This window comes from Pollachius pollachius, assembly GCF_949987615.1.
Source record: "Pollachius pollachius genome assembly, chromosome: 5".
Classification (NCBI taxonomy): domain Eukaryota; kingdom Metazoa; phylum Chordata; class Actinopteri; order Gadiformes; family Gadidae; genus Pollachius; species Pollachius pollachius.
In genome coordinates this window covers 29273304-29290397 of record NC_136938.1, presented here as the reverse complement: position 1 = coordinate 29290397, position 17094 = coordinate 29273304, and the positions used below count along the sequence as shown (strand labels likewise).

The following is a 17094-nucleotide window of genomic DNA, read 5'->3' as shown; positions in this document are numbered from 1 at the left end:
GAACACTTGACGCCAGATCATCTTCCCTCTCTTCTCTTTTGGTTTCACTTCTGCGCAACCTTTTCTTACCAGTGGGTGTGTCCGGGATTCAGAAACAAGGCATCCACTGAAACCATGGGCCTACTTAATAAGAATACGTGTTTTGGTTATAAGTAACAGTTCTTTAAATGCAATATTTGATTTAATGTCTAAAGCTAAGCTTAATGCATGTAGCTTGTTGTGTTTATATTCTATGTATCATAGACATCTTGGGAGGCCCAACCTGTCAATCAGCCTACCTTTGGTTTCTGGTAATCTAGATGTGTTATTCGTCCAGCTTCATACCAGTAGGTACTTTCAGTGCCCAATGTCATAGTGTGTAGTATATGTTAGGTGTGAGTGATTGAATTATTCTCATTCTCATTCCCTTTTAAAGCACATGGGGCTGTGTATTTTATATGGGATATTTAATTTAATTCTGATTTGAAATGAAAATAATTCATCCTACAATGCTTGCATTAAGAGGTTGGAGGATCCCACTTTTAAAGTACAAGCAGGAAAATCCAATTAAACAGAGATACAAACTCACCCCAAATAAAGATTGTTTGGTTGGGCTCCAGGGCCGACTAAGGCTCCCTAACCACTCGTTCCCTGGCTACAGCACCCTGAGGCTCCAGGGCCGACTAAGGCTCCCTAACCACTCGTTCCCTGGCTACAGCACCCTGAGGCTCCAGGGCCGACTAAGGCTCCCTAACCACTCGTTCCCTGGCTACAGCACCCTGAGGCTCCAGGGCCGACTAAGGCTCCCTAACCACTCGTTCCCTGGCTACAGCACCCTGAGGCTCCAGGGCCGACTAAGGCTCCCTAACCACTCGTTCCCTGGCTACAGCACCCTGAGGCTCCAGGGCCGACTAAGGCTCCCTAACCACTCGTTCCCTGGCTACAGCACCCTGAGGCTCCAGGGCCGACTAAGGCTCCCTAACCACTCGTTCCCTGGCTACAGCACCCTGAGGCTCCAGGGCCGACTAAGGCTCCCTAACCACTCGTTCCCTGGCTACAGCACCCTGAGGCTCCAGGGACCTTCTCACGGCCACAGCTCCTTCAGGGACAGCTTCCACTGGCGGGGAACACAAACATCTGGCAGAGGAAGCAGGGGAACTCAGGCTGGGGGATCGGAGCCGTGGGAGGAGGGCCTGAGATAAACACTCCTAAATCCATGGTCTCAGTTCAGCTCAGCAGATGGGGTCATATCTACACGGCAAGAAACGCTTTGCATCTTCACACCAAAGTTTACAAAGAGAGGAACAAAATAATGGAATGCAAACCTTTATTGATTGTAGATCTGTTGACACACACCTGGACACACACACACACACACATACACACACGCCCACAGACACACACAGACACACACACTCACACATACACACACACACACACACACACACAGACAAACTAAAAAAAAAAAATCGCATGAGCCTTTCCTTCAGGAGAATGTAATGGTGTCTACTATTATTCTCCCTTTAATTCCCATTATCGTTCATCTATCGACATCAATCTGCTTTATCTAATTAAACTATGTCCCCCTGTCCAAGATACATATATTGGGAATGGATGAATGATAATGACAAATTAAAAAACTTTGGATTAACACAATATGAACAATAATTTGTGTCTCTTTTATTCTTTCCGTTCATTTTCTGTAAAATAAAGTCTGTCCCTCTATCCTTTTCTCATTAAACACTGCAATGCAACTCCAAATGCATCCAGGTTTAAATGTTGATAAAGATGGTAAGAATATCTCATTGAATATTTTAACCTTTTCAATTCCCAGATAAAGCAAAACAATATGAGGCGTGAAAAATCCTGCCCTAGCATGTATTAAATCATTTTTATTAGCCCATTGGATAAAACATTTCCATGCTGATTGGCATTCTGATTATTGCATGGAAACATAGACAGGTTAGGGTTAGGCTAACCCTAACCTGTCTATGTTAGGCTAACCCTAACCCTAACATAGACAGGTTAGGGTTAGGGTTAGGCTAACCCTAACCCTTACTCTAACATAGACAGGTTTCCCTCTCCTCATTCCAAGCTGAACACATGGACATCATTCTTCATCATGCATTGTCTGGTTGTTCTGAGTCTTTGTCTTTGCCTTGTGTCACTGAGACCTCACTGTCAGGCCTTGTTTGTACCCCCCAAAGGGTCTGTCCCCCCTGGCCCACAAGAAGAATCCAAAGAGTAAAGATTCCACGTGGAGGTGAAGACGGTTGAGTCAGGACCTCGTCTTGCTGTTCAGGAACCAGCCACACGGCGCAATGTCCAGTTTGAGCTGCTCCAGGACCCACGGGTCCTTCTGCGCTCCCTCCATGAACTCCTCTAGAGAGATCCGCTCTAAGAACCACACAAAGGAGGTGCATCCATTTTAAATGGTCGGACAGAAACATGCAAACATTGTTTGTTGAAACCAGTTTAAGACTTAGTTAGTCATCACATTTACATTAAGACATTTCCAGTCAGGGCATTTAGCAGACGCCTTTATCCAAAGCGACTTACAATAAGTACATTTGTCATCACCACCAGTTACTCCACAGCCGTGTGTGTAGTCCTAGACATGCTCACCATCGTTGTTGACATCGACCAGTTCAAATATCCGGTCACAGATGTCCTCCACCTTGACTTGGGGAGCGGGGTTATTGTGCTTCTTCAGCATGTTGATAATCTAAGGACACGAACAATCATTATACACACAAACTGATCATGTAGCATTTATAACCAACCATGTCAAATATATCGGAATGGCAGAAGACCACGAACAAATCATTACACAAACATATTTTACACAGCATCACAGAAAACGTATTCAAAATTTATTTTGAATCTTTTTCTCTAAATGATGAATGTTTATTTTGAATCTTTTTCTCTAAATGATGAATATGTTGACCCATGCTTACTTTCAGCACATGTTTCACTTCCCTCCTGTCCAGGCAGCCATTGCCATCGCTGTCGTACACCTTGAAGGACCACTTAAGCTTGTCCTCCAGCTTCCCTCGGAGCACCAGGTGAATGGCCGCTACGTACTCCATGAAGTCGATCTTGTTGTCCTATTAGACCACAGCGTGTGGACGATGTTATTCTGTCCTGGGCTCACAACACAGTCATCATCTAAGATATCCAACATACCTGGTTGGTGTCAAAGGACCGGAACACGTTCTCCATGTAGGCAGCCTCCTCCTCGCTGGAGGTGCAGTTCACACCGAATATCCTCTTGAACTCGTGCAGGTGGAGGTTTCCACTCGGGCATTCAAAGGCAAATTTGCGGTAGAGCTCCTGAATTTCTTGAAGAGTAATTTCCTCATCATCGATGCTCTCTGTCTGACCCATGATGTCACTAGTCAAACTATAATCATAATGTAGAAGCACAAACAAGCTCAACCATGAACATTCATGAATACCCTTCAGATCAGAAGCAGAATGGAGTAAAAGTCTGTTTCAGTGTTCCTCAGAACCCATCGCAGTAAAGTGTTCCCAGGCTGGAGACATGATCTGACTGCTCCTACAGCTGTAGTGTTTAACCTGCGGGGGCTATTTCTGGGAAGCTTCCAGGCTAATCCAGTTGCCCTGTGACCTGTATGAGTGGATGAGTCGATCTCTCCTGAGTCCTGGGCCGAAACCAACCAAATTGTTTAAATTTTGACAAAAGATTGAATGAATTGATTTTAGCGCTCTGAGAATGGTGTGTAGCATATTTGATTGTTTGAGTTCTAGGAGGTTTCACAGATGAGAGAACCACCAAGCTCCAGTAGATACATTTGGATGACCTCAGGACCAGCTGAGCCACTGAGTTTGGAGGATGGGTCAACAGCTTACTAACACACAACCCAGCAGAAAAACAAAACATTCTACTGGTCAAAGACTGAAGGGATGGAAGTGGACGAGTGTGACGGAGTGATGTGTTGATGAGGTATTACTCAGGATAAGGGTATCATTAAGAAACCAGAAGAATCAAATAGGCTGCCAGGAAGTCAAAGCGCTAAGTTGTGCAGAGAAAAGGTTCTTGGTCCTTGGGAGTCTTAGGTTACACTGAAGCCTTTTCTTGTTTAGATCACTGAAACGTGTCAACCGCATCTATGTGGCCCCAGTAAACCTGACTATGTGAAACAAGCCTCAGTTAATGATATTATCAAATATATATTTATTAATGTATCTATATATTATATAATAATAGAGGTACTATATATGGTGCATCTTTACTCTCTTCTTAATAACCCCCTCCTCATACTTCGTCAGCTATGGCCATTGATGATCGTGTACACTGGCTTGACTTTAAAGGAGGTGATAGCCACTGTGGTGGGAAGAGGAAGACCTTTATTTGTTTTCTAATCAGTCTCTCGTGGATCTGGCACAGGTCGTTACTCTGTGTTCTGTTGGGCAGACGCCTGCCTCCCAGATAGAATTAATGAGGATTTGAAGTGTTCGCCAATTACTAACCAGGCTGTTGGGCAGCAAAGCAGTGCAGGCAGTGGTCGTTCTCTGAACTGCAGTCTAATCGTTTGGAGAGATGAGTGTTGGGAGGTCTTCAGGTCCCAAAGGAGGACCCCCTAATAACTGTCCCGTTACACTGTTCCCCTTGTTGGTCCCTTTGATCAGAACCATTATTGCCTGACGGACCTCAAACAGAATGATTGGCAGCCACGGCTTCCAGGTCAAGATTGGGAGATTAAGCTCAGAGAGTTAAGCTACAGTTAAGTTAATAAGAGGGAATGGGGAAGGGTTTAAAGGCTGCTTCATAATACCAGGCCACCTCTCCTCTATTTCTTGATTTTCTATATTCTTAAATAAGACAGATCAGCCACTCCTAATCTTTATTATAGTGACACTAAACCAAAACTGATTCAGAAAATGCTTCAATCATTATTTTTTCAATAGCAGCTAACAACTATAGCATGCTAAAGCAGGAAAGGCTTGACATTCCAACGTATTTCACACAATAAATGGAGGTCATCTTCCTGCATAGAATATTTGATTAACTTTCTATACCAGATGGAATAGCTGTTATAGAGAAGAGGGTTGTGTGAGATGACCACTTCAAAGTGAACTGAGCCTCCAGCCTCCAATCTTGTTCGGGGGGCTGGGAGACACACATTGTGCCCACATTGTGCACTTCAGTCTACGTTTATGTTGGTAGACTCTCTTTGTCCTGATGTTTATTGTCTGCCCCTTAAACTAAGACAAACTTCCCAACCTATGGCCGATCCTGGCATTATTTTTAGAATCCTTTGACTACTATGACTTAAATTGTGGAGATCAGTTGTTTATGTTTGTCACACTTAAGGCTGAGCCCATAGGTCCGCAGAGCAGCTCTTGTGATTGGTGGAGGCAATAGGCTTAGGCCTCAACATGTTACATGCTACGTGCTACCTCCATGGTAAGAGGTACTTCTTGCTGTGAGTTGAAGCTCCCTGACATATGAAAGCTCCATGATGGATGGAGTCATCTGGAGTAATTCAGCGATGTGATCCACATTATTGTCCCAAGCACTTTGCTGGTGCATCCATAATTAGGGACAATGATTGTGGCTATAATGACGGTGTTAATGGGAGTGAGGCCGGTGCCTCATCCTTTAGCAGATAATGTTCCAGTTGCACTATACCTCACCCTGGGAACTAGTGCTGCTGTGCATTTGCTGCTACTGCTACTGCTGCATATGGCATGAAGTGGGATTCACCAGTCCACCACTGCACTGATGGGCTTACGTCCCATCAGTTACAGTCTGCAGACCGTATGGGGGACTTCTGGCCTGCGTTAGGGTAGCCATGGCTCCCTGAGGAGGAGGAGGAGTCAGAACTAGCTGTGTTTTGGTAACCATGGCTCCCTGAGGAGGAGGAGTCAGAACCAGCTGTGTTTTGGTAACCATGGCTCCCTGAGGAGGAGGAGTCAGAACTAGCTGTGTTTTGGTAACCATGGCTCCCTGAGGAGGAGGAGTCAGAACTAGCTGTGTTTTGGTAACCATGGTTTCCTGAGGAGGAGGAGTCAGGACTAGCTGGTGCACTGCTGTGAACATGATAGGCTGCCACTTTGACTTCAATGTTTTTGATTGTATCACAAACTCTGTGAATAAAAGTGTGAATTAAAGTGGATAATGAATTCATTAATATTTATTTATTATTTTATTAGTATCATTGATATGTTTTTGTCATTAATGTGTGTCCTTGTGCCCTGTGTCACATCCACACAGGAGGCAGACCCGACTGCCCCTTTTGTCAGCAGGAAATCACTGGTTCCATCCCATCACTGGCATGAACCCAGACTCTGGAAGAAGCGCGAGGCTGCTTTGAGTCCCTGAAAGAAGCAGACCAAAGCCTTCTCTACGGTTTGTGTCTCCTGGCCTTAATTACCCGCCCTGCCTCAGACCTGATTACCTTAATGAGCTACACCTGTTTTCGCCTCTGCCATCACAACTCTGGCATAATGGCCTGTTCTCCTACTGTGCAGTTCAGACTGATCATCTCATCCTTTTGAGACGCTAGCCTAATAACACGGGCTGAGGGGCCCTGGGGCCCTCCTCACTGTCTGGGCCCTGGGGCCCTCCTTACTGTCGGGGCCCTGGGGCCCTCATTACTGTCGGGGCCCTGGGGCCCTCCTTACTGTCGGGGCCCTGGCGCCCTCCTTACTGTCGGGGCCCTGGCGCCCTCCTTACTGTCTGGGCCCTGGGGCCCTCCTTACTGTCGGGGCCCTGGGGCCCTCCTTACTGTCTGGGCCCTGGGGCCCTCCTTACTGTCGGGGCCCTGGGGCCCTCCACACATATCATATCATGTTACATGTTCACATGTAACCCCCCTCTTCCGAGACCTCCACTGGCTCCCTGTAATAGCTTGCATCAGATTCAAGATGATGGTACTGGCATACAAGGCAGTCGATGGAACTGCCCCTGCCTACCTCCAAGCATTAGTAAAGCCACACACCCCAGCTCGATCCCTCCGCTCAACTACCTCAGCTGGACGTCTGGTACTGCCATCGCTAAGAGCAAGCAAAGGTCGATCAGCGAAGTCACAACTTTTCTCTGTTTAGGGACCTCAGTGGTGGAACGAGCTCCCTACCGATGTCAGGATCGCAGAGTAGCTCACCAGCTTCCGCAAAAGACTCAAAACTCACCTGTTCAGAGCTCACCTCGACTCTGCATAGAAACCAATGCACAGCCACCATTGAATGTTGTACGTCCTGGCACTTGTACATTCCACTTATTTAAGGTACTTAATTGTGTAGCATCTACAGTAGCTGCTATCATTGCTTTACACGGGGAATGGGTTAGCCTAGCGATTGTAATACTTGCACTTGGTTCTATGAACATCTTTACTCTACCGACAGCGATATATTATATTATACTTCTTTTGACAAATGTACTTATTGTAACAAATGCACTTATTGTAAGTCGCTTTGGATAAAAGCGTCTGCTAAATGCCCTAAATGTAAAATGTAAATGTAAATGTCCATTGGAGGTCAGGAAAATATACTTCTTGTTATTGCTGATGGGAAACCTTTCCATTAAAGACATCGGACCTCCTTCATCGTGAAGCAATTTTGAAAAGTTTATTTTGAGGCAATAGGTTTTTCCTACCATCGTGATTAAGGTCAACCAGTTCAAAGGTTCTGTCCCAAACTTATTTTGGTGTCATTTTGATTTGCCCCCCTGGAACTTGATGCTTTAGATAATCAGTAAAGAACCTTCAGTTAATTGAAGCTTGTGGAAACCCTAGACACTGAAATGCTGGCGAGGGAACATTCCCCTGAAGGTAAACACAAACAGCACTAAAAAACCAGGTCATGTTGAGCTAAATGTAAGATACTTAGATGCGAGATGTTGTAAATTTAACCTAAGACCACCAAGTCTTCATCCACTAGCTCTGACCCGAGCCCTAATCCCTCACGCTGGGATAGTGTGGAAGATAAAAATAGTCTACCTTCAAAGCCCTAGTGGTATGAAACTAAAACAGAAGAGGATTAACATAAGGGTCTGATGACCGTAAGGACTCACCATGTTTACTGCAACATGTACGGCCAACATCTCACAAAGTCCTACTTTCCTGTTTGAGTGAATAAATGAGAGAGTGGTTCCTAGCCGTGTTATTTGTTCCTCCTCGTGTTGGTCTAATTTCCCATTCCTGTCCTTGTATATTATATTATATCTATATCTATATATATAGATATAATATATATCTATATATATTGTCTGTGAGATTCGTGAGACCGAATGAAGCACGGTTGTCCTAGGAACACAGATCAGCTCCACGCTGATCTCTTTAAACGGAGCCAGCTCCATCCACACGTCTCCGCTCTGTGGTCTGATTAGAGAAGGGGACCTGATGGGCACTGGGACCCCTCATGAGGGGATGGCCCCACTGGGACCCCACTGGGACCCTTCATGAGGTGATGAGCTTCAGCTGCTGGTCCGCAAGGTGTTTATTAAAGTATGCTATCAGCTTTACACCACGTTCTGAAGCTCAACAGCATTCTTGTTGGACATTTCACAACACTTAGACAGTGGCCATTGTTTAAAGAAGATGGCCTGAAACTCCCCTTAGCGCTCACCTTTAAAGCATGACCATCAAATTAAAACAAAGCTAGTATCTTTATTCCCTCTTCATTATAATGTGTTAATGCACATGTTGAAATCTGAAGGCTACGATACGGAGCAGACACACCACGACCCACAGACTGCTGCATCCATCCCCACCAGGAAGTAGGTCCCATGCACCGAATTGCGGTTCCAAAACAAACCACAACAACTTGGAAACTTATTTGCTTGATGAATTGTAAAACCGTACCAATAAATGTTTTGTAAAGATCTAGTTCATTTCAGTTCCTATCGTATCATCCAGCAGGGGACACTTGCTGTGCAGCCGGGCATGAAAAGCAGTACAAAAACATTACAAATACAAATGCACACAATGCTAGAAGGATCTAAAGAACACTAGGAACATCAAACACTGAGATAACAGTGGTAGCAGTGTGACATCAAACGATGGTGCGTTCTCTGGGTCCCTTCAGCAGTGGGCACTCATCCTCCTCTGCTCCAGCACCCACCCTGAGGGGTTCATGTCCAGCTTCAACATGTTCAGAACCCAGGGGTCCTGCTGGGCCCCTCTGATGAACTCGTAGATATTAATATGACCTGGAGAGACAGTAGCATCTAGTTCACCCCAGCCCATCACTACCTGACCTACATATACATTATATCCATCTATATCTATCCCTACAGCTCACCGTCTCGGTCGGAATCCACCGCCTGCAGGATCCCGTCCACCACCTGGTCCACGCTCAGCTGGCCGTCCTTCACCTCCCTCTTGGTGCTTCTGTTCACTCGGTAGATGCTCTGGGGAGGGAGGGCGGGGTTAGTGCTCTGGGGAGGGCGGGGTTAGTGCTCTGGGGAGGGAGGGAGGGGTTAGTGCTCTGGGGAGGGAAGGCGGGGTTAGTGCTCTGGGGAGGGAGGGCGGGGTTAGTGCTCTGGGGAGGGAGGGGTTAGTGCTCTGGGGAGGGAGGGCGGGGTTAGTGCTCTGGGGAGGGAGGGCGGGGTTAGTGCTCTGGGGAGGGAGGGCGGGGTTAGTGCTCTGGGGAGGGAGGGGTTAGTGCTCTGGGGAGGGAGGGAGGGGTTAGTGATCTGGGGAGGGAGGGGTTAGTGCTCTGGGGAGGGAGGGCGGGGTTAGTGCTCTGGGGAGGGAGGGGTTAGTGCTCTGGGGAGGGAGGGGTTAGTGCTCTGGGGAGGGAGGGCGGGGTTAGTGCTCTGGGGAGGGAGGGGTTAGTGCTCTGGGGAGGGAGGGCGGGGTTAGTGCTCTGGGGAGGGAGGGGTTAGTGCTCTGGGGAGGGAGGGCGGGGTTAGTGCTCTGGGGAGGGAGGGAGGGGTTAGTGAACTGGGGAGGGAGGGGTTAGTGCTCTGGGGAGGGAGGGAGAGGTTAGTGCTCTGGGGAGGGAGGGGTCAGTGCTCTGGGGAGGGAGAGGTTAGTGCTCTGGGGAGGGAGGGGTTAGTGCTCTGGGGAGGGCGGGGTTAGTGATCTGGGGAGGGAGGGGTTAGTGATCTGGGGAGGGAGGGGTTAGTGATCTGGGGAGGGAGGCTACTATCAATAATAGCACCTACATATATCAGATGACCTTTGATAACTGTCACTTCTCTGATAACAGGACTCTTTCCCCTTCAATACCCGCGATTTGTCAACTCGTTTGAACTCACGTCGATGATGGAGTGCAGCTCGCTGCGGTCCACGTAGCCGTTGCTGTCTTTGTCGTACACTTTGAACGACCAGCGCAGCTTGTGCTCCAAGTCGCCTCGGAAAACCAGGTTCAACGCCGCCACAAACTCTAGGAAATCAATGGTGTTATCCTGTTGATGAAGATCAGAACACAAATCAGTGGTGTTATCCTGTTGATGAAGATCAGAACACAAATCAGTGGTGTTTTCCTTTTGATAAGAAATCAACACAAATCAGTGGTTATCCTGTTGATAAGAAATCAACACAAATCAGTGGTGTTACCCTGTTGATGAAGATCAGAACACATCATCATGAGTTTAGACCACCACGGTTCCTCGTATAAAGGGTGGTAAGATGGGGCTTCAGAAACCTCCTCACCCCGTTCCTGTCAAACGCCCGGAACATGGCCTCAGCGTAGTCCGATGCCTCACCCGTCGGATCGACCCCGAAGAACCTCTTGAACTCGTGCAGGAACAGCACGCCGCTGGGACACTCCACCACAAACATCTTGTACATCTCCTGAAGCGCCTTGACGTCGATCTCCTCGTCGTACCTCCCCGTTTGGTTTATCTGCCCCATGCTGGGGATGGCTTCATCCAACACCTCTTCTCCGTTCCCTGGTGTCTGCAGTGTCTCCTGAAGCCAGCGGTGTCGACCGGTTCAGTTATAACCTCGTGTCCCAGGGTCCCTCCTGCTGGGAACCAGAGGGGCTCAGGCGATGAGCCTCAGGATAAGCCCACTGCTGACTACCTAAGCAGGGTAACCCTACCCAGCAGAGCACCACAGCAGTGCATCTCGTTAACAGTAGGCTTACTTTACCTGACAGCAAACAAGGGACACTTGTCTGTCTGGTTCTATTACGGCTGGTTGCACCATTATCACAAAGGATAATGGAGTTATTTTGACCAGATACGGTGATTCCTCAGAGCGTGCATGGCTACACAAGATTCTAGTAATCTAGTAATTCTTAATAGCAATGCCTGGAATTTATTTGGAGCAATAATTGCTGAGATGTTATGGTTTGTAATGGTTTGAGACCTGATTTCTGGCTAATACATTACGCCCTTGGTACTGGTATAACCATAACCCAATATTGTCATCAAGGGAGAAACCTCAATAATTCAACTGATTTACATGAGGAGATAATGGTAACCGATATCTATGGATTTACCTTTCATTGTATGAATGTGATTTTTAACTGTATGATTTCCATGACAACTTAACTGTCTGATGCTTTTCTTTTTGAATTGCGCTGCCAAGGTGAATTATTATAGTTGTGTGCAAGTCACATTTGGGCAGTGTGAGTTCAAGGGGAATTATTATAGTTGCATCAGGGTGGAGATCAGGGGGCAGTGGACACACAGTTAGGCATTTATTGGAAAAAGAAAATGGCAATTCCTACTGTGAAGACTGTTGCAATATATATCAGTGACCTGATTAATCAATGATTGTACAACCATACACACACACACACACAGAAGACTATATATGTAGCAAGGAATGTATTGATGGATGAACATGTATATACACCAGTATACAGTATCTCAGATCAGTCTGTATATGCCTGTAATCAGTCTTTTCCTGTACGAAGATACTTGCCTACATCCAATTACCTGGCGTCGTACCAATCTCTCTGAATTAGATAGATTGCATTAGCTTTAGGATAATCAATCAGAGCCTGAAGCACAAGCTGGCCGCTGAACCGTTGACAGGACCTGAATGGAGAGGGACCCCCCTTTGTGCAAGAAGCTTATGTATTAGTATACTTTGAGTAAGTAGATTAAACAACTCTTTTATCAAGACAATACTGACCAAATCCTAATTTACGACTGCTTGCTACCTTATTTTCAACCCAAAGCTGTATTTACCTAAATAATTGAGTTTAAGAAGTGGAAAAAACAAACATTAAAATGAGCAAAGCCATTATTGTTTGTGGTTAAACCTCTCCGTTGCTGACAAGGCTTTAGTACCTTTCTATGCTCTTTAGTCTTGGCAGCGGCCCCGTTGGCCACAGAACACAGTGTTTGTGCCAATAAGGCTGATCAGAGACACTGAGAAGTGAAGTGAGAGGGTGAGGAGGGCTGTAACAACACCACACATTTCCCAGAACACCTTTCAGACAAGCCACCTTCAAAATGGCCTTCTCACGTTTTTGACAAACCCAAATTGTTCCTTTAAGATACAGTCAGACAGAACAACAAGACCCTGCAGAATCAGTATCACCGCCATCTATCAAGTGTTAGTGACCATTTCTTCCCTGATTGGTCTGTGATTCCATCTCCCTGTCAGTCACAGGTGTGTTATTGGCCGAGGATAACCCTGTGTAGTAGCTAGAGAACGTATGGTGTGGCTCCAGACCGTTTCCTGAGTCGATGCACCTTTGGGTCGTCGTAGTAACCTCCTCTGGCCTCAGAGGTCTGATGTGCTGCTTGTTGCTACTGTGTCCTCATGCTCTGAGGAGCCCAGAAGAATACCTTCATTATATTATGTCTGCACTGTAGTCCATAGGGACCACAACCCCATATTGGAACATAGTTCAGACCCACACCCTGCCTCTAAAGCAGGGGTGTCAAACTCATTTTAGCTCAGGGGCCACATGGAGGATAATCTATTCCCAAGTGGGCCGGACCGGTAAAAATATGGCATAATTAAAAATAACGACAATTTCAGATTGTTTTCTTTGTTTTAATTTGGTACAAAATAGTAGCACATTCAGAAAATGTATACATCACAAATAATCCTATTGCAAAAACAAACACTTCAAATAAGTTGAAAATTGTGCAAAGTGTGCAATTAGAACAATACCTCAGCGATTGGAACTTAAACTTCGTCTCAGTGTATCTACAAAGGCACACAACTTTGAGTCTCAGCCTATCTGAGATTGAACAAAATACAAACATCTCTTCTAGGTATCAAATACTTAATTTTGTCATTTCCACATATTAATCCTGGGCTAACCAAACCATACAAACGGAGGTAGAAACTATTCAATAAGGTTGATTTACTCCTTGCCTTGTAGGCTACACTTTATTGATAGAAAAATAAAAGCTGTGCAATGCATGAAAAATGTCAATCAACCAAACTTATGAACTGAAGTGACTGACATTATTATAGTAAATCCCACACGATTCACTTTCATTAAATCTCCACAGAAGACATTCATGTTCACATCTACATCAGGGAGCAGTGTCTCATGCAGCATTTTTAAGTGGGGTTACCCACTGTTTATTTTACTCCTGAAACCTGGCATCTTTTAGCTTCCACAAGTGCATCAATATCAGGCGTCACATCCTGAGTGGCAGCCAATTTCAGAATTTCATTCAAGTGCTTGTGCGTGAGCTTTGAGCGCAGCTTTGTTTTATTGATGCTCATTACAGAGAACACTTGCTCACAAAGATATGTGGTTCCAAACATGCACAACACCTTTGCAGCAAGGGCTGTCAAGTTGGGGTAACCTGGCAAGAGATTCTGATAAAATGTGTCCAAGCCAGCTGCGGCAAATTTGCCTTTCAAATCTGAATCACACTGCAAGTCTATTATTTCAAGTTGAATGTTGACGGGCAGATCTGCGGCATTCACGGTGAATGGTGAGCAAAAAACTTTGAAGTCTTTTTCCAGTTCACCAAAAATCTGAAAGCGTTGTTCAAACTCCCGCAATAGTCCTGTTATTTTGTCTTTGAACCGCTTCATGTGTGCAGCATGTTGGGTCGCGCATACATCTTTCAGACAAGGAAAATGAGAAGCGTCACAACCCGCGAGTTGTATCTCCCACAATGACAGCTTCAACTTGAACGCACATATACTGTCATTATACTGTGTGACAACTCTGTTGCGCCCTTGCATTAATTTGTTCAAGTTATTTGCGTGCTGTGTGATATCCACCATAAAGGCAAGGTCCTGTATCCATTCTGTGGACTGAAATTCTACCACTGGTTTTCCCTTTTTTTCCATGAACTCTTCAATTTCCCCTCGTAAATCAAAGAAACGCCTCAGCACAGCACCTCGGCTTAACCATCTTACCTCGGTGTGGTATGGCAGGCCATGGTTGTGGTCGTTCTCCCTGAGAAGGCTGTCAAACTGACGGTGATTCTGGCCTCTCGATCGGATGAAATTAACAGTTTGGACGACCACCTTCATGACGTTATCCATCTTTAATGACTTGCAACACAATGCCTCCTGATGCAAAATACAGTGAAAAGTCCAAAAATCACGTCCTCCATTTGCAGTCTGCACTTCCTCTTTGAATTTTGTCACAACACCCGCTTTTTTCCCAATCATTGACGGAGCACCATCTGTAGCCAGGCTGACAGCGCGGGACCAGTCCACTCCGACCCTGTCCAATGCTCCGATGAGGGCGGTGAAAATATCAGCCGCTGTTGTGGTATCCATCATTGGCACCAACTCCACAAACTCCTCTGTGACGGTCAAAGTGTCATCAACTCCGCGAATGAATATGGCCAGTTGCGCAACATCTGTAATGTCCGTGCTTTCATCAATTGCAACTGAAAACGCAATAAATGATTTTACTTTGTGCTTCAATTGGCTGTCCAAATCCGCCGAAAGATCAGAAATCCTGTCTGCAATTGTGTTTCTTGTCAGGCTGATATTTGCAAAAGCCTGACGCTTTTCAGGGCACACGAGCTCTGCAGCCTTCAGCATGCATGTCTTCACAAATTCACCATCACAAAATGGTTTTGAAGTCGTTGCAATTTCATAAGCAATAAGGTAGCTGGCTTTCACTGCAGCATCATTGATTTCTCTGCTGTGACTAAACACAGACTGCTGTTTCTTCAGACAGGCCAACAGTTCATTAACTTTATTTATTCTCTGTTGTCCTTGCAAGTGGTATATTTGTCAGTATGAAGGGTCTCATAGTGGCGCCGAAGGTTGTATTCTTTCAGCACTGAAACATGCTGTGAGCACACCAAACACACAGGTTTCCCATTTACTTCCGTGAATAAAAAGGACGATGACCATTTTTCTTGGAAAACTCTGCACTCTGTGTCCACTTTTCGTCTTTTTGACAGAGACATTTTGGGGCAATGAGAGTGCCAAAGCGCATAATGTTGAAAGTATAAGGCAGAACGACAAGGTAGCTCCGGGCAAGCTGCACTACCTGTTTCTACTTGCTCCCTGCTCAGCCCCGGTATAAAGTTTGCGTGCTTAACATAATTGCTATTGCGACATCTAGTGGACACATTAAGAACAGCAGTTTCTTTCATTGAAAAATAGCAGAAGGATTTTTATAAAAAAATATATAATTTCTTTTTTTTATTATTATTATTATTTTTACAATGCTGTACTTCACAAAATCATCTCGCGGGCCGGATTAAACCCGTTCACGGGCCTGATCCGGCCCGCGGGCCGTACGTTTGACACCCCTGCTCTAAAGGTAGTGCAGAACCAGGAGGGTGGGACCTGCCTCTAAAGGTGGTGTTCAACCAGGAGGGTGGGACCCGCCTCTAAAGGTGGTGCAGAACCAGGAGGGTGGGACCTGCCTCTAAAGGTGGTGTTCAACCAGGAGGGTGGGACCTGCCTCTAAAGGTGGTGTTCAACCAGGAGGGTGGGACCTGCCTCTAAAGGTGGTGCAGAACCAGGAGGGTGGGACCTGCCTCTAAAGTTGGTGTTCAACCAGGAGGGTGGGACCTGCCTCTAAAGGTGGTGTTCAACCAGGAGGGTGGGACCTGCCTCTAAAGGTGGTGCAGAACCAGGAGGCTGGGACCCGCCTCTAAAGGTGGTGCAGAACCAGGAGTGTGGGACCCGCCTCTAAAGGTGGTGTTCAACCAGGAGGGTGGGACCTGCCTCTAAAGGTGGTGTTCAACCTGGAGGGTGGGACCTGCCTCTAAAGGTGGTGTTCAACCAGGAGGGTGGGACCTGCCTCTAAAGGTGGTGTTCAACCAGGAGGGTGGGACCTGCCTCTAAAGGTAGAGTTCAACCAGCAGGCTGGGACCCGCCTCTAAAGGTGGTGCAGAACCAGGAGTGTGGGACCTGCCTCTAAAGGTGGTGTTCAACCAGGAGGGTGGGACCTGCCTCTAAAGGTGGTGCAGAACCAGGAGGCTGGGACCCGCCTCTAAAGGTGGTGCAGAACCAGGAGTGTGGGACCCGCCTCTAAAGGTGGTGTTCAACCAGGAGGGTGGGACCTGCCTCTAAAGGTGGTGTTCAACCTGGAGGGTGGGACCTGCCTCTAAAGGTGGTGTTCAACCAGGAGGGTGGGACCTGCCTCTAAAGGTGGTGTTCAACCAGGAGGGTGGGACCTGCCTCTAAAGGTGGTGTTCAACCAGGAGGGTGGGACCTGCCTCTAAAGGTAGAGTTCAACCAGCAGGCTGGGACCCGCCTCTAAAGGTGGTGCAGAACCAGGAGGCTGGGACCCGCCTCTAAAGGTGGTGCAGAACCAGGAGTGTGGGACCCGCCTCTAAAGGTGGTGTTCAACCAGGAGGGTGGGACCTGCCTCTAAAGGTGGTGTTCAACCAGGAGGGTGGGACCTGCCTCTAAAGGTGGAGTTCAACCAGCAGGCTGGGACCCGCCTCTAAAGGTGGTGTTCAACCAGGAGGGTGGGGCCTGCCTCTAAAGGTTGTGTTCAACCAGGAGGGTGGGACCTGCCTCTAAAGGTGGTGTTCAACCAGCAGGCTGGGACCTGCCTCTAAAGGTGGAGTTCAACCAGGAGGCTGGGACCTGCCTCTAAAGGTGGTGTTCAACCAGGAGGGTGGGACCTGCCTCTAAAGGTGGTGTTCAACCAGGAGGGTGGGACCTGCCTCTAAAGGTGGAGTTCAACCAGCAGGCTGGGACCTGCCTCTACAGGCTCTGAGGAATGGGTGAGTGGAGAGGAGGACGGAGGGGGAATGTGGACTGTGGATTCGGACCCTGCCTG

The 17094-nt window shown here is 46.9% G+C and overlaps 2 protein-coding genes across 2 annotated transcripts; both read right to left on the bottom strand.

The window, feature by feature from the left end:
* Window positions 1–2257: 2257 nt before the first annotated feature.
* On the bottom strand, window positions 2258–3366 carry guca1g (guanylate cyclase activator 1g; the record flags this gene model as incomplete). The annotated part of the gene is made up of 4 exons (XM_079737368.1): window positions 2258–2376; window positions 2605–2704; window positions 2937–3086; window positions 3166–3366. 4 exons carry the CDS (start codon window positions 3364–3366, stop codon window positions 2258–2260), a joined length of 570 nt encoding a protein of 189 aa, XP_079593494.1.
* A 5660-nt stretch (window positions 3367–9026) lies between these two features.
* Window positions 9027–10805, bottom strand: LOC307076167 (guanylyl cyclase-activating protein 2-like; the record flags this gene model as incomplete). The annotated part of the gene is made up of 4 exons (XM_079737050.1): window positions 9027–9154; window positions 9247–9355; window positions 10208–10357; window positions 10605–10805. 4 exons carry the CDS (start codon window positions 10803–10805, stop codon window positions 9027–9029), a joined length of 588 nt encoding a protein of 195 aa, XP_079593176.1.
* Between the last annotated feature and the right edge of the window lie 6289 nt (window positions 10806–17094).